Here is a 23,151-nt window from a genome sequence, read left to right as displayed (position 1 = left end):
GACAGGATGCAGAAGCCTGTGGCTAAAAAAGCAGGTGTCCAGGGATGCTTCTTGGGCAGCAGTGTGTGTCGCCAGGCCTCCCCAGCCCGAGGGGTTGGGGAACGGGGCTTTCTGGGATGGCTGTCTACCCTGCACTCTGCCTGCTCCGCCAGCAAGTCTTTGGAACCCTATTTTAGGGCCATCCTTTGCTCCCTGGGCTGTCTGGTGCACGGCCATTCTGCAGCACAGTGCCTGGCGCATGGATGAATGAAGGTTGCTTTGAAGGGGCTGGTGTCCAGGGCTGAGGTCAGGATTCCTGGGTTCTATTCTGGGGCTTGGGCCTCTGGGTCAACAGACAGATATGGTGAGTTGCCCCAGTGGGTGAGCCAGAGCCTTGGCAGGGGGAGCCCATGGGGGCTGCAGGGCAGTCTGTGCTGTCCCTGCTTGATGAGGGGAACCAGTCACCGCTTCTCATAGGACCATAGGGGTCTTCCTTGACGGATGGGGTCTCTGCTTGGCTTCTCCACAACAGCCGAGCACAAAGTGGGCACCCGCCCATCCTTCAGGCCTTGTTGTAGCTTGGGGAGCCTCGGAGCCCGAGCTCCTGTGTGGGATTCCCGAGGACACAGCGCTGGGGGATCCCCTCTTTCCCTTCTGTGGGCCCTGGATTCCCCTGTGGCCCGGACTGGGCAGCGCTGATGCTTGGGCATTGTGCAGGATCTTATGAGCAGACATGGAGGAGGAGTCTCCTTCCCCCAGTGAGGGAGGGTGTGAATCCTGCTTGTGCCAGGAAGGGATGCTGTGGATGCTGGGAAGTGCCATGGGGTTTGGGTTTGGTATTGGGGTTTCCCCTGGATATTCTCATTCATGTTCTTCAGACCATTCCAAGCTTGGCCAGGCATTTGGGTGTGTAGGTGTAGGGGTAAGGTAGGAAGGGCGAGGCACTAAAAATGTCCTCAGTGACGAGGGTATCGGGCTTTCCTTACCTTGTCTCTTGTAGGAAGGTATTATTAGCCATGCTTTACAATTGAGAAGGATCAGAGAGGTTAAGGAACTTGCCCAAGGTCACAGGGTAGGTGAGAGCTGTGATTCGGATTCAGGTCTGTGTGTTGGGCTACTGCTAACCCACACCAGCATTCCTTTGTGCACGTTTTTTAGAGGTGGCCCTTCTTCCGGGTGGATACATCTTCATGCCAGAGCATGTGGCTCAGCCCTTGGAGCGTGGGCTCAATTTTAGCCCCAACTTGCCCCTTTGGTTGGGTGCCCTTGTGTAGTATACAGTCTGCACGACTTGTCTCTGCACCTCCTGAGTGTGTGCTCCTCAAGAATAGAGACCAGTCTGGCTTTGCGGGGAGGAGGCTCCTGAGCTCTCTCGTTTTCTGTGAATAGCGGGGACCCCTTGGTCAGCTCTCTCCCTCCCTGCAGGGAAATCGGGAGAAGGGGGCTCAGGCAACGAAGTTGAACACTCCATCCCATTCAGACCGCCTCCCCTGCCCCCCATCCCCTCCTCCTCCATCCCCTCTTCTTGGTTTTGAGACCCTCAGCTGTCCCTTCCCTGCTGCACAGCTGCCAGACAGGAAATCAGATTAACTGTGTCCACACACACACAGCTGTAACAGCTGTCAGGCTGGCGACAGAAATGAGTGCAGCCAGCCCGGGGACACAATGAGAAAGAAAGTTCTCAAACTTTCGGTTGTATCAGAATTGTTTTTTTTAAAGATTATTTATTTATTTATTTATTTATTTATTTATTTATTTATTTGACAGAGAGAGAGGACAAGTAGGCAGAGCAGCGGGCAGAGGGAGAGGGAGAAGCAGGCTTCCCGCTGAGCGGGGAGCCCGATGTGGGGTTTGATCCCAGGACCCTGGGATCATGACCTGAGCTGAAGGCAGACGCTTAACCAACTGAGCCACCCAGGCGCCCCTGTATCAGAATTGTTAAGGGAACATATATTAAAGTGCAGAGCGCCAAGCCTTGGCCCCCGTGAAGGGTTCGGATTCTATAGGGCAGCCCAGGAACCAGCATTTTTGACACGTGGCCGGTGACTGATGTGAGTAGACTCAGACTGTGCTTGGAATAAGGGCTGTGTGGACAAAAGTTGTGTGGACGGGGTCGGGGCCTCGCAGCCTGCCAGTGGACATCACCAGCAGCCCTGGAAGGCCGGGGCGGGCTCTGGGGCTCCTCGGAGCAGGGCGGGCTGTGGAGGGAGGAAGGCTGTCGCCCCAGTCAGAGGCAAACCCAGCCCCCAGCAGCCTGGCGGTCTGCAGAGGGAGGATGTCTTGAGACGCTGGGCAGCAGGTGTCTAAACCCCAGCTGGGGTGGGGGATTATGGCAAGCTGCCAGGTGGGCAGGTGGGCAGGGCGCCCTGCTGGATGCTCAGGGCTGGGTTGCACTGCCCTGGGGCCCCTGCTGTCCACCCCAGGTGTGGAGCGACCAGTCCCAGCAACAGCTGCAGCCTTTGAACGAGCAGTATGCCTTTTAGCTGCCTCTAACTTGGTGCCCCAGTGTTTCCTGGAAATGGCTGGGCTGGGAGAAATGAGTCTGTTTCTCCTCCAGATAGCAGCCTATCAGTGAGTAAATCTCTCTTCATCAGCGAGACTCTTCGTGCCTTCCACCAGGCCTCTGCACTCCTTAGGCTTAAGGTCCTTCAGAGGCATGGTCTTCTTCAAGGTTTCTGGGGGTTCTAACAACCCAGCCCCCTTCTCCCCTGTGCTCGTGGGCTCTGGTGTGCTGGGGGCCAACTGGATGCCCTGTCTTGATCCCTGCATCCTTAATGCAGAGTTTGGCTCCTCACTCCATCATGCAGGAGCAGCCTTCATGGTTTCTCCTCGTGTTTTTTTTTTTTTTTTAGTGGGAGGCTGATAGAGTCAGAAGACCCTGAGTAAGGCCTAGCTCCTCTGCCTCCTTTCCAGATGACGTGGGGCAGGTGTCTTTCCTCTGTGGCATGATGAGCTTGGGACATTGAGTTGCTGATCTGCAGGCCCTTCCTGCACTGACATTCCAAGAGCCCCTGGCGTCAATTGCACGTTGCTTCTGCCTTTCAAGAAGAGGGGCCCGGGAAGATGTGGGATGGTACTGGGGAGAGAGCTGGCACAGTGAGGTTGGAGCCCAGAGAAGACTTTCTGACTGCTTGGGGCCCCGAGAGCAGGAGTGAAACTTGTGCGCATCTGTGCTAAGTAATGCTTCTGAGGGGCCGGAGGGTTGCCACGGCTGTGGGCTGTGCCGCAGGGGACAGAGCAGCTGTTCTGGGGGGTAGTGAGGCAGGAGAGACAGCCTGGATGTGCTGTGGTTGGGAGGAGGCTGTTTGCAGAGATTCCTTCCCGAGTGCCGGGCTCTAGCTGCCGGCCACTCCAGTGTGTGTTGCGTGGGGCCCACGGGCCGGGCTCTGATCGGGACAGGACCGCAGAGCGACCTTGGAGCAGTCTGAAACCAGAGAGCTAAGGCCTCCCTCTGGCAGAGCTCTGAGCTTGGAGTAGTTCTAAGTAATTTTTTTTTTTTTTTAAAGATTTTATTTATTTGAGAGAGAGAGAGAGCATACGTGTGGGGGGGAGGGGCAGAGGGAGAGGGAAAGGGTCAAGCAGACTCCCTGCTGAGCCGGGAGCCTGACGTGGGTGCTCCATCCCAGGACCTGGAGATCACGACCTGAGCCAAAGGCAGACGCCCAACCGACTAAGCCCCTCAGGCGCCCGAGTTCTAAGTATTTTATTTCACGCTCTTTAGAAGCATTCTGAGAAGTGGTCCAGAGTCTTCATTAGACTGCCAGAGGGGTCCGGGACACCCACAAATCTCAGGAGCCATTAGTAATAGCCCTGACTAGCCACTCCTGAGATCTTCCTGGGCCCAGGGCCGAGCTCCCCTGCGAGCCCTCTCCTGAGCCTCAAAGCTCTGGGAGGAAGTTACTAGTCTTACTCCCATTTCCCAGATGCCCGCGCGGAGCACACGCAGGTGCTTGGTGCCTTTGCGCTAGGAAGTGGTGCAGCCTGACTTGAACCCTGGCATCCTCTTACTCCAGAGCCGTGGCTCTTAACCATTATGTGATGTGTGTTCGCTTGCATTACACGAGCCGTGAAAATTGCTAGGTGAGAGTCCTCCCCAGCTTGCACATGGGGAAATACTGTCTGAATTGTGGTAGAACCTGTTGAGCCTAAATCGGCCTCACTAGTCACGTAAGAGCCCAGAAATAGATCATGGGAAACCGTCCTTGGTGGGGAGGGGTCATCGGCGTCACAGGGAGGAGTGTGAAATGCTGTTCCTTGCCTCCTTCCAAAATCCCTCAAGGCCAAGAAAGGGACAAGCTCCTTTTCCCATTCTCCAGAGGGACAGAACGAGGTCATTAGACATTTAAGGAAGCTGCTGACCACTCAGTCTGCTGAGGGAGCTCCTTGGGGCTCGGGTGCTGGTGGAAGGCGCTGCCCTCTCGGGTGGGCTGCCAGCACGTTGTTCTCCGGAGGGGCCAGTTATCCAGGTTGGCCGGTGTGGAGGGCCTGAGGTACCCTGCGGTGGAGCCAGGCTACTTAGCTTAGTGTTCAGAGGGTGTGAGTCCCTGCTGATTAGCTGGTGGGATCTTCTGCATAGCGGCCTAAGAAGTTTGGTTTCCACGTCTGTGCAGAGAGCGGGCTGAGACAGGTGATCTCAAAGGCCTTTTTCACCCTCTCCCCTCTTTCAGTAAAGTAGTTCCTTCGACCCAGGGCTTATCTGCAGAGGCCTTATTTTTTTGTCCTGTGTAGATGTTCCAAACAGCTCAGTGCACCCGTATCTCATACTCTGCCTACCCTGGATCCCTTCCTTCCCCCCTAGCCTTCTGTGGCTGGTGGCTCCTGGGAGTGGGGTCTTTGAAGAGCCGAGCCTTAAGTTTTTTAGGTCTGTTGGGCAGGTCTACATACTGTGCTGGCCCCTTCCATCTCGGGCTTCTCCGAGGGCAGGGGGAAGAAAGGTACTGTTTCCCTGCTGCCAGGGTTTGGGGCATGGGGATTCTGGAACCGGTGATTTCTCCACTCGGGGGCTCTGAGCCGGAGCATGGCTTACAGTATGTTCAGAGCAGGGGGAAGGCTTGGCCTTGCCCTCGGGCAGCCAGATTTGTTTTTTATTTTGAATCCTTGTTCCTAAAGGTGCTGCTGCTAAAACCTGCTCCTCACGTCCCGGAACTCCTGCTTGGGGGCAGCAGCCCTTTGTCTGGACACTCCTTCTAGTCTAAGGCTGTGCTGGTGGCTGTCCCAGAGGTTGTCCTGTCAGCACCTGCCTTGTCTCCGCCTGAGGAGCCGGGCTATCTATCCCTGGTCATGCTGCCGGAAGAATCCGTGGTGGGAGCCCCCACTGGGCTGATGGGCTTCACGGAGAGGTGGGCGGCCCAAGCATTCTCACTAAGGTTTTGGCACTGCCCAGGTGGGCCCACGAGGCTGGGCAGGGCGGCCCCTCGTGAGCCAGAGCCTGGTGTGCGTGAGGCCACTCCAGAAATACACAGCCCTGCCCACTCAACTACCTCGGCTGGGCCTTCTCCACGGAGGCAGTGTGAGTCAGTCTTGCAGAAGGCCGGAGGACAGGATGATATTGCCGCTTTTTCCTAAGGCCACCACTCCTAGGAGGGGCAGAGTCCCGCAGGAGTAGAGTCTGGAGCAGAGTAGACCCGGACCCTTGCATCCTCCCTCTCTAGGTGGTGACTGTGTTGGCCATCTGACTTCCTCTCTATTCTCTACAGCTCTCTGTCAGAGGGAGGCATGGGGGTGGGGGGAGGACGCAGGGCCTTGTCCTCCTCTTCTGGCCTTTCAGGGGGCTTTTTGCTAGCTGGAGTTCTCAGCCTTTCCTCTTAGGGAGCAGTGCCCCTTAGCCTACTCTCTTCCTTTTTCAGAGGTCCTCCCACTTTCTTGGTCCACCAGGAGGCGGTCAAGAGCCTCCTCCTAGCTTGACACACCCATTTCTCCTTCCAGGTGCTTGGTTCTAGTGGTGGCCCCTGCCACCTGCCCTGCTCGCGCCAAGCTGGCAGAGGGCACAGATCCTCTGGGGGCTGCGAGGCCGCCAGGTTGTAGGTTTTGTGTCCAGCGGCCTTCATTCAGGAGGCTCTGTGCTTCCCCCACACCCTCTCCCTGACTCCAGCTGCTCAGCCGGCACCCCTTCCGTCTTAGAGGCAGGCAGCTTGTGACCTGGCAGCCCCCTGGGCTGCTGCATTCTGTCCAGGCCCCCACAGAGCCTGTGGGTTACTATTCTCTCGTCGGCTGTGCTTCCCGCTTGCATGGGAATGAGGCTGGGGTGGCGGAGCCCACGGGCCGTCCTGCCACCCACATAGCAATGGGGCTGTGGCTCCCGCTGCCGCCGGGGCCTAGCTTCTCTGCCGTGGCCGCGGGGGGGTGGGGGACAGCCCCCGAGCCCGAGCCCGTGCCCTCTCTGCAGGGCTCCTGCAAGGGAAGCCAGCAGTGCCGGCGGCAGTGGCATCCCGAGCAGGGTTATCTGCTGGGAGCCAGGAGCGCTTGGACCCCTGCCCTTCCCTGGGCGGGCAGGCTGGCAGGCATCCGGCTTCTGCAGCCCGGCATTGCCGGGAGCAGCAGGTTGAAGCCTGGCCTGCTCTTGGCTGAGCGCGCTGAGTGCCATGGGCCAAGCCAGCCCTGCCGAGGAATAGATAACTCTCCAGCCAGCCTGGGACTTTGCTGAGCATTTCCAGGGCTGGGGAGACCTGAGGCTGGCTGCTGGCTCCTTGCTGTCACCCTGCTTTGCACCCTGGATGGGGTCAGCCATCTCCAGAAAAGCCCCTTTGCAGGCCCTTTCCAAGGGCCCTTCCTCCTGGTGCCGGGGGAGGACGTGGGCTGGGAGGGAAAGTGAGTGATGTGTGTGTGTGTCTGTGTATGTAGCCCCACCCTCCTGGCCACATCTGGCCACTCCTGCAGATGTGGCTCTGGCCTCGTGGCCACAGAGTCGTCAGTGTGGCTGGCGGGCAAACCACAGAGGAATGTGCCTAGCAGTGCTGGGTGGAGAAGGGGCTGGTGGGGACCAAGCTATTCTGCTCAGGCTTTACCCGCCCCTTCCCACCCCCAGTGGGTCCCAGAGGCTGTATTCTGGCAGGAGGGTCGTAGCCGGGCCTTAGCCTTCAGCAGGCCTGGCCCCTGCCTGGGTGACACTCATTCAGTGTGGGTCCCCCGGAGAGATCCAGGCCCATTGACTGCACAAGGTGTAGAAGTCTCTCTTAGCTCAGCCCTCCGTCCCCTCCGAGCTCCCTGTCCGCTCCCAGTGAGGGTCCATGACGGGGGCCTGGGCAGAGAGCTCTGCTCACCAGGGCAGGAGACACTGGTCGCCACCAGGATGTTGGGGTCCTTCCTTCTCCAGGCCCAGGCTGGAGTGGGCTGCCTTGCCACGGGAAGGTCTTCCCAGCTCCCTGTGGCCTCCCTGGGCTGGAGTGAGAAAAGTGAGGGCTTTCTTTGGAGAAAGAAATGGAGAAGAAACAAGGTGGGTTGGCCCTGCCTCTCTCACTTCCTCCTTTCCAGGCCTTGGGTAGCTTGCCTTCCCCTTCCTGCTGGAGTAGGGAGGCTCTGTGGAGTGTGGGCTGGGCTTGGGGCTCCCTGCTGGTGTGCTGTTGGCCCAGTTGCCCTGGCAACCACAGGGCAGTGGTGGGGAGTGACATTCAGGGACCAGAGGACAGTGGACAGGGATCAAGAGGTCGAGACCCACGCTTCCCATGAGCCCCTGGGAACATTTGCCTTTCCCTGGGGCCCCTGAGCCCATTGTCCACATGGGGGCCTGGACCCGAGGTCTTGGGACCCAGCAGGCCCCTCCAACCCCTTTTCCCTTCCCAGCTGGTTCTCCCTGAGACTGGAGTTCTGAGATCTCTGCCTGAGCTCCAGCCTCCGCCCCCCCCCCCAATGCCGCTACCCTTCTTCCTGTCTGATTCCCTTTCCTTTCCTGTCCCCTCCTCCCACCTCCTCCCTGCGCCCGCCCGCCCATTCTCTCGTTCCCCCTCCCCCCAGGCACAGCTGCTGTTTGGCTCACTCTATATATAGCGGCATTTTCAGGGTAATTACAATAAAACTGTTGAAAGGAGATAATCCAGCAAAGGAAGCAGAGTCTGACTCCCAGCCCCCTCCTGTCCCTGGTTTGGTGCAGCCCTGCACCCCTTTCCCTGAGGTCTGCTGCTCCGACCCCGCCCTCCACCCCCATTCTCACAGCCTCGCCTTTGGGCCCCATCTGCCCCAGCTGGGTGTGGGGCAGAGAGAAGGGGAGAGGTGAGGGTAGGGGTGTCCAGAGGGTCCCCACAGGTCTCTCCTGGGGGTTTATTAAGGGCCCTGGCTGCCAGCCCCTTCAGTTCTAGAACCAGCCTCTGCCTCAGTTTCTCTTCTAGGATAGGCTTCTGGGCAGGGAATGTGTGATGTTGAGAGGTGGGGAGGAGGCATGGGAAGGACAGTGGTTAGAAGCCTAGAGTTTGGATTCACATTCGGTTCCTTGATCCCCTGGCTGTATGTCTGTGGCCATGTACTTGAACTTTTCTGAAGCTCAGTTTCCTTGTCAGGAAAGTAATTCCTGTAAAAGGCCCAGTGGCGTTAATGATCAATGACAGTATCAGGTGTTGAGCATTCATAGTCTTCCAGAGACTGTGTTTCATGCTTATGCATACTTTGGTTTTTTTCTTTTCGTTTCGTTTCAAAGAGTTATTTATTTATTTTAGAGAGAGGGAGAGAAAGCGCGTGCAAGTGTGCGCGCTTGAAGTGGGGGAGAGGGAGAGAGGGAGAAGCAGACTCCCCACTGAGTGCGGAGCCCGATGCGGGGCTCGATCTCATGACCCCGAGGTCATGACTTGAGCCAAACCAAGAGTCGGATGCTTAACCGACTGCGCCACCCGGGTGCCCCGGCTTATGCATATTTTCTTACTGAAGTTCCTGGCTTTGACCGCGTCGGTTGAGACAGAACGTGGTTCTGCGGAGCCGAGGGACTTGACTGCCCCCTCGCGCGCTGCTCTCATGGGTCTGGTGGTCCTGCCTGGTAGCTTGCTGGGCCCCCAGCCGGGCTGCCAGGGCGCAGTGGCGTCGGCACTGGGCTCTCTGACGCCGGTCTCTTGCCCCTGCAGTGGAGGTGAAGCCGGTGCTGCCCGGAGCCATGCCCAGCGCCGCGGGGGGCGGGGGGGGAGGCAGCCCCAGCCCCGCGGAGCTGCGGGGGGCTCTGGCAGGCCCCGTGGACCCGGCGCTGAGGGAGCAGCAGCTGCAGCAGGAGCTCCTGGCCCTGAAGCAGCAGCAGCAGCTGCAGAAGCAGCTCCTGTTCGCCGAGTTCCAGAAACAGCACGACCACCTGACACGGCAGCATGAGGTCCAGCTGCAGAAGCACCTCAAGGTGAGCGAGGGGGGCGCGGGGGGGCCGCCCCGACCTCCGACCCCCGCCCGGGCCTGGCTCACCCTCCCCCCTCCCCCCTCCCCCCGCCCGCTGCGCCCCTGCAGCAGCAGCAGGAGATGCTGGCGGCCAAGAGGCAGCAGGAGCTGGAGCGGCAGCGGGAGCAGCAGCGGCAGGAAGAGCTGGAGAAGCAGAGGCTGGAGCAGCAGCTGCTCGTCCTGCGAAACAAGGAGAAGAGCAAAGAGAGTAAGGCCTGGGCCTCCTGCCCCCATCCCCCCAGCGGCAGGCTCCCGGCCCCCGGCACCCAGGTCAGCCGTGCCCTGTCCCGCAGGTGCCATCGCCAGCACTGAGGTGAAGCTGAGGCTCCAGGAATTCCTTCTGTCGAAGTCGAAGGAGCCCACGCCAGGCGGCCTCAACCATTCCCTCCCACAGCATCCCAAATGCTGGTAATGGCCCGTGGCGGGCATGGGTCACACGGGTGCCCTGCTCAGGCGCTTGCCTGGCTGCAGGACGGCAGGGGGCTCCTGGCCGGAACCTATGGACAGGCCCTGCAGTCTCTCTTAGGGGATGAAACTCCCACCCCTGGCTTCTCTCCTTGCTTCCCTCCCCAGGACCCATTTCCTGTCCCTTGATGCAGTGGCCATTTCCTCATTGTTGATTGCAAGGTGGCAGGTCCCGCTGGCTGGGTAATAACCTAGGTCTGTTTCCATCCCCACCCCACACCCCCAGGGGAGCCCACCATGCTTCTTTGGACCAGAGTTCCCCTCCCCAGAGTGGCCCCCCTGGGACGCCTCCCTCCTACAAACTGCCTTTGCTTGGGCCCTATGACAGCCGCGATGACTTCCCCCTCCGCAAAACAGGTGTGTAGTGCCCACCAGCCTGGCTTTCCAGAATATGGCTCCTTGGAGGTTAGGGGTGGGAATGTGGAGGGGCCAGGCTACGGGTGGGTGTGTGCCTGTTCGTGTGGATGCCTCTGAGCCCGGGCTACCTTCTCCCCAGCCTCCGAACCCAACTTGAAAGTGCGTTCGAGGCTAAAGCAGAAGGTGGCTGAGCGGAGAAGTAGTCCCCTCCTGCGTCGCAAGGATGGGACAGTCATTAGCACCTTTAAGAAGAGAGCTGTTGAGATCACCGGCGCTGGGCCTGGGGGTAAGGGCTCCTTCCTCTCTTGTTCCTGTTCTGAGGTCCTGGGAGTGGGGGGTGGCGCTGAGCATGCCCAGGTGACAGCCAGTTCTCCCATAGTGTCGTCCGTGTGTAACAGCGCGCCAGGCTCCGGCCCCAGCTCTCCCAACAGCTCCCACAGCACCATTGCTGAGAATGGCTTTACTGGCTCAGTCCCCAACATCCCCACCGAGGTACAGGCCTGCTGAGGGCTGGGTGGGCGGGCCAAGCTGCTCCATTTCCCTTGGAAGAAGGAAGGCAGCTCCTTCCTGTCTGTCTTGCTGAGAGTATCCAGCAGGGACCTCCCTGCCCATGTGGACAGGCTAGAGGGACCTGTTGCCTTTCAGTGGGCTTTGTCCCGTGGGCCTCTGAAGGACCGTGATCTCTCAGTCCCCCGCCCAGGTGGGGCTCGGTGTGGGGAGCGGGGAGCGAGGCACCATTTAGAGCCCTCGGCCCCAGGTGGCCCCCCTTTGCCTGCTCTCATGCCTGGTCTCTCCCAACTGCTCCCTAGATGCTCCCCCAGCACCGGGCCCTCCCTCTGGACAGCTCCCCCAACCAGTTCAGCCTCTACACGTCTCCCTCTCTGCCCAACATCTCCCTAGGGCTGCAGGCCACAGTCACTGTCACCAACTCACACCTCACCGTAAGTATGGGCCGCATGCCTCATCCTCCCTCTGGTGTGTTGAGGTCTGTGGTCCTGGATGCCTCACAAAGCCCTGAGGGAGATCAGATGGCCTTCCTCGGAGCGGGGGTGTGGGGGTGTGGGGGGTGGGTAGAGGGTAGGTGAGGGATGCTGACCCAAAGTTGGCAGGACTGGGGACAGATTCAGCCCCTCTCTCACCTCCCTCTCCCTTCCCCACCCCAGGCCTCCCCGAAGCTGTCAACGCAGCAGGAGGCCGAGAGGCAGGCCCTCCAGTCCCTGCGGCAGGGTGGTGCACTGACGGGCAAGTTCATGAGCACATCCTCCATCCCTGGCTGCTTGCTGGGCGTGGCGCTGGAGGGCGACACCGGCCCCCACGGGCATGCCTCCCTGCTGCAGCACGTGCTGCTGCTGGAGCAGGCTCGGCAGCAGAGCACCCTCATTGCTGGTGAGCGGGGCAGGCAGCTGTGCAAGGGGGTGGTGTCGGGCGCCTCTTCTGAGGCCGCCAGGCCACCGTCAGGGAGTAGCCAGGGACACTCTCCAGCTCTGTCACAGCTCCCCTCCAGGGCATCATTGACTTCTTCCTTGTCCTACAGATATGATTGAGTACCTACAGCCTACCAGATGCTGTTCTCCCGTTCCCGAGCAGTGCTGTCCAGTAGACCTACAACACTGAGCCGCATTTGTAATTCAGAAGTTTTCTAGAGCCACATTAAAAAATGTAAAATGGGGCACCTGGCTGGCTCAGCCGGTAGAGCATGTGACTCTTGATCTCGGGCAGGGTTGTGAGTTCGAGGCCCATGTTGGGTGTAGAGATTACTTAAAAATAAAATCTTTAAAAAAAAACATGAAAAGAATCTGGTGAAATTAACTTTAATAACATATTTAACTCAATAGAGCTGGAATATTGTCACTTTTAAAAAGATTTAATTGTGAGAGCGAGAGCGCGAGAGAGAGAGAGAGCACGAGAGCGGGGAGAGTCAGAAGGAGAAGCAGACTGCCCACTGAGCAGGGAGCCTGATGCGAGACTCGATCGTAGGACTCCAGGATCATGACCTGAGCCAAAGGCAGTCGCTTAACCCACTGAGCTACCCAGGTGCCCTGGAATATTGTCATTTCAACATATAATTAATATAGAGTTATCAGTGAGATATTTTATGTTTCATATTGTCTTTGAAATCCGGTGTATATTTCACACTTAGAGCACCTCTCGATTTATTTTTTTTATTTTAAAGATTTTATATACTTATTTATTTTTTAAGATTTTATTTATTCATTTGGGGGAGAGAGAGTGTGCACGAGCAGAGTAGAGGGCAGAGGGAGAAGCAGACTCCCCACTGAGCAGGGAGCCTGATATGGAGCTTGATCCCAGTGCCCTGGGATCATGACCTAAGCCAAAGGCATACGCTTAGCTGACTGAGCCACGCAGGCACCCCTTATTTATTTATTTATTTATTTAATTTATATTTAATTTTATTTATTTATTTTTAAAGATTTTATTTATTTGTCAGAGAGAGAGCACAAGCAGGGGGTGTGGCAGGCAGAGGGAGATCAGACTCCCCGCTGAGTAAGGAGCCTGATGGGGGACTCAATCCCAGGACTCTGGGATCATGACGTGAGCCGAAGGCAGATGCCTAACTGACTGAGCCACCCAGGCATCCTTATTTATTTTAGAGAGAGAGAACGCAAGCAGGAGAAGGAGAGGGATAAGCAGACTCTGCTGAGCACGGAGCCCAACGTGGGGCTTGGTCTCATGGCCCCGAGATCCTGACCTGAACCAAAATCAAGAGTCGAACTGACGCTCAATCGACTGAGCCACCCAGGCGTCCCCATCTCAACTTAGACAGGCTGCATTTCAAGTGCTCAGTAGTTACATGTGGCTGGCATCTCTGGAACTGGCCAGCATAGCTTTGGACAGTCAGACCTTAAGCAGCTGGTGGCATCAGAAGAGGTTCTGCTTAAAAGATAACATGACCCTGGCCCCCAGCCTTCCCCACCTGATGGCATCCATGTCTATGATCAGGGAGGTCTTGTTGGAATTGGGGAAAACTAGTCATTGTTTACCTACACTGAGGGCCTAAAACTACATGTGCAATCATAAGGGAATCAAAGGGAGAGAGAGTGGTGAATCCAGGAAGGCTTGCTGGAGGCAGTGACTTTGAGCTACAGGACTGTTCCATTGTGGGGAGGAGGAAGAATGGGGCTCAGGTTTGGGAGCCGGGTGCCCTGGGTTCCTCCAAGGTTTTTCCTGATTATGTAGGTGGTGGCGTTCTAGGAGGGGGAGAGTCCCGGGGTAGGATGGGGGTGCCTGGTGCCCTAACAGTGCCCCTCTTCCCACCACACAGTGCCACTCCACGGGCAGTCCCCGCTGGTGACAGGTGAACGTGTGGCCACCAGCATGCGGACAGTGGGCAAGCTCCCGCGGCACCGGCCGTTGAGCCGCACTCAGTCGTCCCCGCTGCCCCAGAGCCCCCAGGCCCTGCAGCAGCTCGTCATGCAGCAGCAGCACCAGCAGTTCCTGGAGAAACAGAAGCAACAGCAGCTGCAGCTGGGCAAGGTGAGCTGGGAGCAGCCAAGGGCCAGGGCGGTGCTGGGGGCTGGGCCGGGCAGAGCAGGGCACCGGGCTGGCAGCGGCGACGGAGCGGAGGCTGCTGCCCTAGGCTACACCCCAGGTTACATCTGCTCCGACATACCCTTGCCTCCTGGACAAGCTCTGTATGGGCTGGCCGGCTGCCAGGGGGAGGCCAGGGACGGCCAGACCCTCCTGGGCCACAGGCTGCATGGCTGCACCCCCTCCCAGCCGATGGGCCCCCTTGCTCTGCTCTCAGATCCTCACTAAGACTGGGGAGCTGTCACGGCAGCCCACCACCCACCCTGAGGAGACGGAGGAGGAGCTGACCGAGCAGCAGGAGGCCTTGCTTGGGGAGGGGGCCCTGACCATCCCCCGAGAAGGCTCCACGGAGAGTGAGAGCACGCAGGAAGACCTGGAGGAGGAGGAGGAGGAAGAGGAGGAGGAAGAGGAGGAAGAGGAGGAGGAGGACTGCATCCAGGTCAAGGATGAGGAGGGCGAGAGTGGCCCTGAGGAGGGGCCCGACTTGGATGAGTCCAGTGCTGGTTACAAAAAGGTGCCCCTCCACCCCAGCCCTTGATCCCCGCCTCTCTGTCCCCTGCAGCCCTTTCTGTCTTTGCCTTTCCCTCTCCCCACTCTGCACGGCCCAGGCTTCGCTGAGAGCAAAAGCAGAGCAGGAAAGAAGCAAGGGGCAGTGGAAGGGGGCGCTGCTTGTGCTGGTCTCAGAGCCGCCCGTGCCCCAGGCGGCCAGCCCCCTGCCTGCGGCTGCTGCTGTGACTGCCCCCCACCCCGCCCCACCCCACCCCGCTCCTGCCGGGCTGCGCGTGCACGCATAAGCCCGAGGCCTGTGTGCCTGCGTTTCCGCCTGCGTAGGGCCGGTCGTGCGTCGGTCTGTGCGTGCATGCGCGCGTGTGTACACACACGCCCCCGCTGTTACTACAGTCGGCCCTGCACCTAGCGGCACTCCATTCATTGCGGACACCGCCGAGCCCTCCCGGCCTGACTCATCCTGCCCCCTCCCACGCCCCCATCCCTCCCAGCCTCTTACCTCAGTGCTACTCTGGCTGACTCATCACTCCCCACCCCCCAATCTCCTGGGAGGTGGAGATGGGAAGGCTGGAGTGCTTCCTGTCCCTGGTGGGAGGAGATGGGGAAAGGAGGAAGTTTGGAAGAGGAGGGCTGGAATAGGGGCCCCCTTGGAGGCCCCAGGACACTTGTCCTCACTTTCATCTCCCACCCGCTCCCCTCCTGCGCAGGTGTTCTCTGATGCCCAGCAGCTGCAGCCACTTCAGGTGTACCAGGCACCCCTCAGCCTGGCCACTGTGCCCCACCAGGCCCTGGGCCGCACCCAGTCCTCACCCGCTGCCCCTGGGGGCATGAAAAGCCCCCCAGACCAGCCCGCCAAGCACCTCTTCACCACAGGTGAGCCCCACCACTGCCAGTGGTCCTTCCACCACATGCCAGGAGCCGAAGCATGGTATCTAGCCTCGTGCGACCCGCCGAGGGACCATGTGATTTTTGCGCCATCATCACATAAGCCCTGGGGCCCTGGGTGAAAAGAACCCACTGTCTCAGTTGGGCCCTGCCCTTCCAGCTTCCTGTCCTCCTCTCTCGTGAGGTCAAAAGTGAGGCCTCCTTCCATTCCCGAAAGCCTTTCCACATGAAGCTGCCCTGTGCTGGCCTCTGAGGGGGCACAGACGCCTGGGGATGTTCCCACCTCACCAGTGGGGCGTAGGGGGTTGGAGCAGCACATAGGGGCTGTGACAGAAGGGGGAAAAGGAGGATGTGCCCCGAAGGGGGGCACAGTGTTGAGAGCATGGTGGGCAGGAATCAAAACCAATGGGGGTGTCAGGGGCAGCCTGGTTGGGGCTTGAGGAGCAGGGAGGCTTTTGGCCGGCAGTAACGGAAGAAGGGGGCCGACCGCAGGCGGAGAGAAGAGGGGCAGGTGTGTGGGAAGGTGGCTGAGGGGGCCGTGAGGAGGTGCCTGGGCCAGGGCTGGCTGGGGAGAGCCCAGGAGCTCTGCTGAGGATGGCAGCGGCTGGCGAGGCTGACAGGTGTGTCTCCGGTCCAGGTGTGGTGTACGACACGTTCATGCTGAAGCACCAATGCATGTGTGGGAACACACACGTGCACCCTGAACACGCCGGCCGGATCCAGAGCATCTGGTCCCGGCTGCAGGAGACGGGCCTGCTTAGCAAGTGTGAGGTAAGGGAGCCCCTCGTTCCGTCCCCCAACTCAAACCCAGCAAAAACCTTTGTGTCTCCCCTTCCACGAAGCCTCTTTCTGCGTCGTCGTCATCCTTCTTTCAACCCCTGACCACAGGGTCAGCCCCTCAGCCACCTCTCCGTTCCTTCCCTTGCAGCCCGTTTTGCTGAATGGAGGTGGTCCTGGACCGGGGTGCCTGGGGGCCAAGACATACTTTCACAAAAACTTTTGGATTCTCCTAAGGCCAGAAAGTGGCTCCATGCGTCCCAGGCTGTGGGGGCAGAGAGAGGGTGTGGGCCTCAGGGAGAGCTGGGCCTTCGGTGCATCCCCTCACTGGCCTCCTCTGCTCTCCCCACACAGCGGATCCGGGGTCGCAAAGCCACGCTGGACGAGATCCAGACGGTGCACTCCGAATACCACACCCTGCTCTATGGGACCAGCCCCCTCAACCGACAGAAGCTGGACAGCAAGAAGCTGCTCGGTGAGCCGGCAGGCGTGGGCCAGGCCTTGTCGGCTGCCCTGCTAGGATAGGGAACTCTCAGGGTAGGCAGGTGGGCCCCCATGGGCACAGGTCATCCCCTTGCCGCACTGCCCGTCTCCAGGGGACGCCGTTCACACAGACTACCACAAGGGTGGGGTGCCTTGCAGGTGAGTGGAAGGTGGCAGGTCAGGCTTAGTGATGGGGGATGGCTCTGCTCTTCTCCCTAACTGATCGTCCCTCTTTCTTCCTGCCATCTGCCCCAGAAGTAAGGTGTCCCAGTCCCAGAATAGGGCACAGACCTTTTCCAACTGGTGTGGGCTGCAGAGGCCTATCCTGTGCTTGGGTCTGGCTGCCTTTTTCTGTGAGGAGCTCACCACGCTCTGCAGGCCCCAACCTGTAGCCCTGCAGTTGAGGCAGCTTCCCGAGTAGCTCTGTCCCTCTTCCTTGCAGGCCCCATCAGCCAGAAGATGTACGCCGTGCTGCCTTGTGGGGGCATTGGGGTGAGTAGGGCACCTGCCAGTAGGGATGGGTGGGTGGCTCTCCCAGCTCTTGCCCCTCCTTTCCCTCCCGCCATGGCTACTGGCCCACTGTCCAGGTGCCCACCCCCATTCTTGCCCTCCCCCTGCAGGGGGCACGCTGAAGCCTGCTCTCCTGCCCCCGCAGGTGGACAGTGACACTGTGTGGAACGAGATGCACTCCTCCAGTGCCGTGCGCATGGCAGTGGGCTGCCTGGTGGAGCTGGCTTTCAAGGTGGCCTCAGGAGAGCTCAAGGTGAGGCTGTGCCCGAGGCCTCGGCACCATTTGGCTTAGTCCTGCATCCTCAGGGGTGGAGGACAGGGGCAGCCGTGGCTTTCCCTTGAGCAAGGCACTGCCCCTTGCAACCTTAACTCTCGGGTGCCAGAGTGGGGAGGAGGGGCTAGCTCCTGGGCCAGCTAGGGAGGTGAGGGGTCAAGAGGGACGGGGAAAGAGGCCCTAGCATCTGATGCTGTCACGGGTATCTCAAGGTCAGAGATGGTGCCTGCTGGCCCACGTGGCCTGTGGCTCTGTTCCTAGCGTGTGGGATACATATTCTGATCTGTGCTCTCTTCCTTGCCTGGTTTGTGTTTCTCTCCTTCTGTGTTCACCCCCTTTGTGGCCACCTTGCCTGCCTGCCTGTGTGTCTGTCGTCTCTGACCCTCTCTGGCTGCACCTCTTCAGAATGGATTTGCCATTATCCGGCCCCCAGGACACCATGCGGAGGAGTCGACAGCCATGTGAGTGCCACCCCAGCCTTGCACCAGACCCACTGCCCTCCTCCCTTCCCTTCTGCCTCTCCGCGGAGCTGATGTGTCCCTTTTGCTCCTGGAGCAGACATCTGCTAAAGCTGACCTCCCCAACCCTTTTCTCCCCCCTCCCCCCCCCCCACCCACCAGGGGATTCTGCTTCTTCAACTCTGTAGCCATCACAACCAAACTCCTGCAGCAGAAGCTGAACGTGGGCAAGGTTCTCATCGTGGACTGGGTAGGCAGTGGGCTGGTGCCAGGGTCAGCCTTCAGGAAGGCCCCACCCCAACGCTGCGCCTTTTTCCTAAGGTGCCCGCACCACTGCTAGGCCTGATGACTTACCCCATCTCTTCCTGCTGGAGCATTAGCCCAGCCCTCCCATTCCCGCGGGGCTCCCTCCTCACGGAGACTCGAAAGTGGTTTTGGCCCTGCTCCATCTTGGCCCCCACCTTGTAGCCTCAAGCAACTGAGATTTTCTACCTTAAATAGTACAGACTGTTACCAGCATTGCTAGAGGCACTCTCTTTTCTTTTTTTTTTAAGATTTATTTATTTTAGAGAGTGCGAGCACTTGTGTGCGTGCGCGCACGGTGGGAAGGAAGGGCAGAGGGAGAGGGAGAGAGAAGCCCAAGCAGACTCTGTGCTGAGCACGGAGCTCAATGTGGGGCTCTCTCTCAGGACCCCGAGATCATGACCTGAGCCGAAACCAAGAGTTTGGACGCTTAACCAGCTGCGCCACCCAGGTGCCCCTAGGGCCACTCTTGATGGGGGGCTGACTATGCCTGGACACAGAGTACTGCTCGCGGCCACCTCGAGTAGTACAAGTTAGGATGTGCTTTTCTATAAATGGAGACACTGAGCTGTTGGGTGAAATAGCCAACCAAAGTCACATAGTTTGGGGTATGGCACTGGGCTTCAGATCAGGCCTTTTGGCCCTGACACTTGTGCTCTTGTTGCTGGGCACTGTTTAAAGGCACCCACCACTCCCTGTGACTGGGAAGTACCCAGGAGCAGCCCTCGGCAAAGATGAAATCTCTTTGAAGCCCAACTCTGGCTTAGAAATTCATGTAAATGTTGGGTTCTTCAGAATGTATCCGCTTTCAGTGCCTCACTAGCTTTAACGTTTCCCTCCACACTGTTGGGTAGAATGGGCTCTGCGGGGAGATCCACTGTGTTTTCCCCGTCGCTTTGTATCTCCTCTGTGCAGTGCCACCTGATGGCCCACAGAGCCTGGGTAGAGAAGCGTGGGATGAGACCGTTGTGAACGCAACATGATGCCCTGTAGCTAGTGATGGGCTGCACCCCCAGAGTTCACCATAGGTGGAGGTGGGGGGCAAGTGGAATTTTGACCTTTGGGCCAGAGCCTGGGATTTTTTTCTGATGCTTCCACCCCTCCCCACTAGGACATTCACCACGGCAATGGCACCCAGCAAGCGTTTTACAACGACCCCTCTGTGCTCTACATCTCCCTGCATCGCTATGACAATGGGAACTTCTTTCCAGGCTCGGGGGCTCCTGAAGAGGTACAGGTCCTAGGCTCAAACCTGGGGCCCCTTGGGGAGGTAGCAGAACGGGACCTGGCAGGGAGCCCTGGAGGCCTGTGGTGGGGCTGGTTCCCTGGGGAGTCTGGGCTCCTAGTGGGAGGACCACATAGGCCAACTGCCCCTCCATGCAGAGCAGCGGTGAATGGAGTAAGGGCTGGAATCAGGGCTGAGGGCGGGGGCAATGTCTGGGATCCCCAGGCAGTGAGAGTAACCCCTCCCCCACCGCGCTGCCAGGTTGGCGGAGGGCCGGGCGTGGGGTACAATGTGAACGTGGCATGGACGGGAGGTGTGGACCCCCCCATCGGAGACGTGGAGTACCTAACGGCCTTCAGGTGGGGACTGAGAAGGGCCAAGGAGGGGGGTGGGAGCCCCCCGGGCCCTGCCATGGGAGGGGCAGAAGGCACTCAGTTTGGTACAGGTGGAGGGCGTTGTCTCTGGGGGGAACAGAGTGAGGTGAACCCTGGCCTAGCCACCCGCCCGGGTCAGCTTGGGCCCTCCTTTTGCAGGACAGTGGTGATGCCCATTGCTCATGAGTTCTCACCTGACGTGGTCCTGGTCTCTGCCGGGTTCGATGCTGTTGAGGGACACCTGTCTCCACTGGGTGGCTACTCTGTCACCGCCAGATGTGAGCTGCTGGGGGATTGAGGAAGGCTGCGGAGCAGTGAGGATGGGGTTGAGTGGGGACACGGAGCAGGAATAGACTGGTATTGCAGAGGCTGGGAGGACGGAAGCTGGGGGGGCAGGTCCAAAACTTGGAATCATCTTGGCAGGAGCCTCCCACTCTCCCTCTGCCAACCTTGGACTTGGGGGGCAAGCAGGTGGGTGTGGGGTAGCAGAGACTCTCCTCCCAGAGTCCTAGGGATGGAGCTTGTTGATCCCTTCTGTTTCAGTGGTGTTCCTTATGACATATAATTGGAATTTTTTTTAGCCCATCTACTCTGTTTTATCTTTAATGGAGCATCTAGTCTGTTGATACTGAATTTTATTATGGATGTGTCTTTAGGCTTAAATCCCACCATTTTATTTTGTGCTCTTTGTTCCACCTCTTGTGTTTTATTTTCTCTCCTTCCTTATCTTCTCTTGATTTTTTTTTTATTTTTTCTTCCTCCCTTCACCCATCCCTAAAGGCTTTGGCCACTTGACCAGGCAGCTGATGACGCTGGCAGGGGGCCGGGTGGTGCTGGCCCTGGAGGGAGGCCATGACTTGACCGCCATCTGTGATGCCTCTGAGGCCTGTGTCTCAGCTCTGCTCAGCGTGGAGGTGAGGGGTGCAGGGAGGCACTGGGGGGGGGGGGGCTCAGGGAGGGGCTAGTAAGGGATGGCCCCTTTCTTGATCAAGCAGCACTGATCAAAAAGGTGGGAAGGTTTTCCTGGGTCCTAAAGACAGCTGCTGGACAGGGAGGGCTTTCTGACTCAGGGTTCCTCCAGAAAGCTAGGTTCGCCCCCGTCATGGGAGGTGTCGGGCTGAACGTGGGGTGGTTAGAGGGCAGGCACCACCACCCACTCCTCACCGTAAGCCTTCTCTTCTTTCCCCTGCCAGCTGCAGCCCTTGGACGAGGCAGTCTTGCAACAAAAGCCCAACATCAACGCAGTGGCCACGCTAGAGAAAGTCATCGAGATCCAGAGTGCGTGGGCACAGGCAGAGAGGCTCAGACCTCCGCTTGCCAAGGGGCAGAGGGTTATGGGCCCACCAGGGCTGGGGATGTAGTGTAGTATGGGGCTTTCTGTCCTCCCTGACCCCTGCCTGCCCCTCATCCACAGGCAAACACTGGAGCTGCGTCCAGAGGTTCGCCGCTGGTCTAGGCCGTTCCCTGCGGGAGGCCCAGGCAGGTGAGACGGAGGAGGCAGAGACTGTGAGCGCCATGGCCTTGCTGTCGGTGGGGGCTGAGCAGGCCCAGGCTGCTGCAGCCCGGGAGCACAGCCCCAGGTAAGCTGCCTTCCTGACCTCTGCCCATGCCCAGGCCGGTGCCCCCGCCTCAATGCACGCCCCCCCCCCCATGCTTGTCCCCACAGGCCGGCAGAGGAACCCATGGAACAGGAGCCTGCCCTGTGACGCCCTGGCCCCCATCCCTCTGGGCTTCATCATTGTGATTTTGTTTATTTTTTCTATTAAAAACAAAAAGTCACACATTCAACAACGTGTGCTGTGTGGGTCTCTCAGCCTTGCCCTCCTTGCTCCACTAAGCTGCCTCAGGCCTTGCCCCCAACTTCCCTCAGTGTGGCCCACGTCTCCAGTCTAGAAGTTTGCTCCCCCCGTAAGGTGTGGGGGGTGCCCTTTCCAGCTCCTTCTCCATGTTGTGTCCCATGCCCACTTTCTTGCATTCTGTCCTTTTCCCCCTGGGAGCCTGGGCCAGCTTAAGGTGGGCATGGGGGCCCAGATAGTACCGTCTGGTTTTGGAGTCTCCCTGAGCGAGGAAGAACAGTAAGTTTGGTGCCTTGGCTTCAACTGACTTGGGGGGAAATGCCTTAATTTCAGCCTCCTCCCCTCTCCAGCCTCAGGGGAAGATCCAGAAGGTTGCTCTACAGTGTAAGATACAGAGTGGAGGGGAGGTGGGTTTCCACCCTGCGATTCCCCACCCTTTTCACTCTTCGTCATCCTGGCCATCTCTGCACAGACCCCTTTTCCTCCTTTCTCCTGGCCTCAGCACTGAGGGGAAGGCTTGTGCCCTAGGAGGTGGGCCTGTGGTCTGTGGGCTGGGCAGTCTTCTTTCACACTCCTCTGGGCCTAATTCCCCTTCCCAGGGGCTTGAGAGGGTCAAAGTGTGTGGGGAGGGATGGGACTGGACTCCAGGGTTCTGAGGGACCAGGAAGAGCGGCAGAACCAGGCCTGCTCACTGCCTTACTCTGTTGGCTTCTCTGGCCCTATGCTGGCACAGCCTGGGGTGGGGGGGGTGGTCCCTGCAGGGGGACTCCAGGCTGGTGAGAACCCCCCTGCTGTTCAGGACCACATTTTCCCCAGCCATCCAGCGTGCCATGAGAAGGATCAGTGGCCCACCTCCCCCCTGGGGCCTTTTACTGTGAAGCCTGGGGATGGTGAGAGTAGGGGTTCTAGAAGGGGCAGGACTAGAACCCAGGAACCCAGGATTCTGCCCTCAGCTGTAGCTTCCCTTCCTCATGGGCTTCCTTTGCTGGTCACTAGCCCAAGAGAGCTAAGACCAGGAGGGGCTGGACACCACCCTGTCTCTCTCCCAGGAGCCCAGCCTAGCCCTCTGTTTCTGGGGTTGGGGGCTCATAGGCTTCTAGGGAATACTGTCTAGCCTGTAGGAAACCAAAGACGGGAAGCAGCTCCCAGGGGGCTGAGTCTTCCTCCCTTCTCCTCCCAACACCACATATACTTTCTTTCTACCCCATCCTGAGGGCCTCACCAATCTGTTTACATATTTATTATCCTAATGGGGGCCTGAATAGGGTTGAGAGAGCCAGGAGAGGGGCAGGAGTCCCACCACCATTGGTTCATTGTGTGCTGTGTCTTTTGTATTGTTGGTATGTTCTAGATCCTCCTGGGGGATGCGGATGGGGCTAGGCCCAGTGTAGCAAGCCTCCCCTTGCTGAGCCCCAGCTCCGGGCCCTTAACCCTCCCTCTTCCAATGGCTGGTCTGGTTCTCATGTAAACCCACTCCTTGCTTTGTCTCCCTGGATATGGATTTCAGTTAAGTATTTTGTAATCTGTTACACTGTGTGTCCTTATGTAAATAAACTTGTTTCTGGCAGTGCCTTCTGGGGCTGATGTCTCTCTTCTCTGCGCTTCCAAATGGAGTAGAGGTTCTCATTCCCCATCCTGGCCCAAAAAACTGCTCTTCATTTCTCTAGTCCCTGGACTAGCCAATTTAGGAAACAAGGGGCTGGGCTGGGTGGGAGGGAGTGGAGTGGAGTCTCTGTCCCTCGTAGGTTAGAGACAAGGTTTCACCGAACACAGCCATAGCGTCTCATGGGACTTCTTTTGTGGCCTGGGTGGTGATGCTGGGGAGAGGGCCCAGGCGCAAGGTCTCTGTGGAGCTTGGGTGGTGGTGGTG

The 23,151-nt window shown here is 58.8% G+C and overlaps 1 protein-coding gene across 6 annotated transcripts in view; it reads left to right on the top strand.

Annotated features, from left to right (window-relative positions):
- The window catches only part of HDAC5 (histone deacetylase 5), a 41,089-nt gene extending 19,675 nt beyond the window's left edge, over nucleotides 1-21,414 (top strand). For 4 of the 6 annotated variants that reach the window (XM_021681776.1, XM_021681775.2, XM_021681778.2 and 1 more), the window contains 24 exons: nucleotides 9,024-9,283; nucleotides 9,388-9,526; nucleotides 9,612-9,726; nucleotides 10,010-10,140; nucleotides 10,280-10,426; nucleotides 10,520-10,632; nucleotides 10,950-11,081; nucleotides 11,304-11,526; nucleotides 13,424-13,635; nucleotides 13,907-14,203; nucleotides 14,904-15,069; nucleotides 15,719-15,852; nucleotides 16,213-16,333; nucleotides 16,784-16,833; nucleotides 16,997-17,104; nucleotides 17,531-17,586; nucleotides 17,746-17,833; nucleotides 18,998-19,117; nucleotides 19,373-19,470; nucleotides 19,645-19,763; nucleotides 20,266-20,399; nucleotides 20,679-20,763; nucleotides 20,900-21,065; nucleotides 21,152-21,414. In XM_021681776.1, the coding sequence (XP_021537451.1) occupies nucleotides 9,024-9,283; nucleotides 9,388-9,526; nucleotides 9,612-9,726; nucleotides 10,010-10,140; nucleotides 10,280-10,426; nucleotides 10,520-10,632; nucleotides 10,950-11,081; nucleotides 11,304-11,526; nucleotides 13,424-13,635; nucleotides 13,907-14,203; nucleotides 14,904-15,069; nucleotides 15,719-15,852; nucleotides 16,213-16,333; nucleotides 16,784-16,833; nucleotides 16,997-17,104; nucleotides 17,531-17,586; nucleotides 17,746-17,833; nucleotides 18,998-19,117; nucleotides 19,373-19,470; nucleotides 19,645-19,763; nucleotides 20,266-20,399; nucleotides 20,679-20,763; nucleotides 20,900-21,065; nucleotides 21,152-21,191 (3,254 nt within the window). In that variant the 3' untranslated portion in view covers nucleotides 21,192-21,414. Of the gene's footprint in view, nucleotides 1-9,023; nucleotides 9,284-9,387; nucleotides 9,527-9,611; nucleotides 9,727-10,009; nucleotides 10,141-10,279; nucleotides 10,427-10,519; nucleotides 10,633-10,949; nucleotides 11,082-11,303; nucleotides 11,527-13,423; nucleotides 13,636-13,906; nucleotides 14,204-14,903; nucleotides 15,070-15,718; nucleotides 15,853-16,212; nucleotides 16,334-16,783; nucleotides 16,834-16,996; nucleotides 17,105-17,530; nucleotides 17,587-17,745; nucleotides 17,834-18,997; nucleotides 19,118-19,372; nucleotides 19,471-19,644; nucleotides 19,764-20,265; nucleotides 20,400-20,678; nucleotides 20,764-20,899; nucleotides 21,070-21,151 lie in introns of those variants that run through there. The other 2 variants (XM_021681777.1, XM_044921916.1) reach the window with 2 other exon arrangements.
- Nucleotides 21,415-23,151: the final 1,737 nt, after the last annotated feature.

Source organism: Neomonachus schauinslandi, chromosome 15 (assembly GCF_002201575.2).
Source record: "Neomonachus schauinslandi chromosome 15, ASM220157v2, whole genome shotgun sequence".
NCBI classification, from domain to species: Eukaryota; Metazoa; Chordata; class Mammalia; order Carnivora; family Phocidae; genus Neomonachus; species Neomonachus schauinslandi.
Note: the sequence above shows the minus strand (reverse complement) of the source record. Positions and strands in the feature narration are given on the sequence as shown.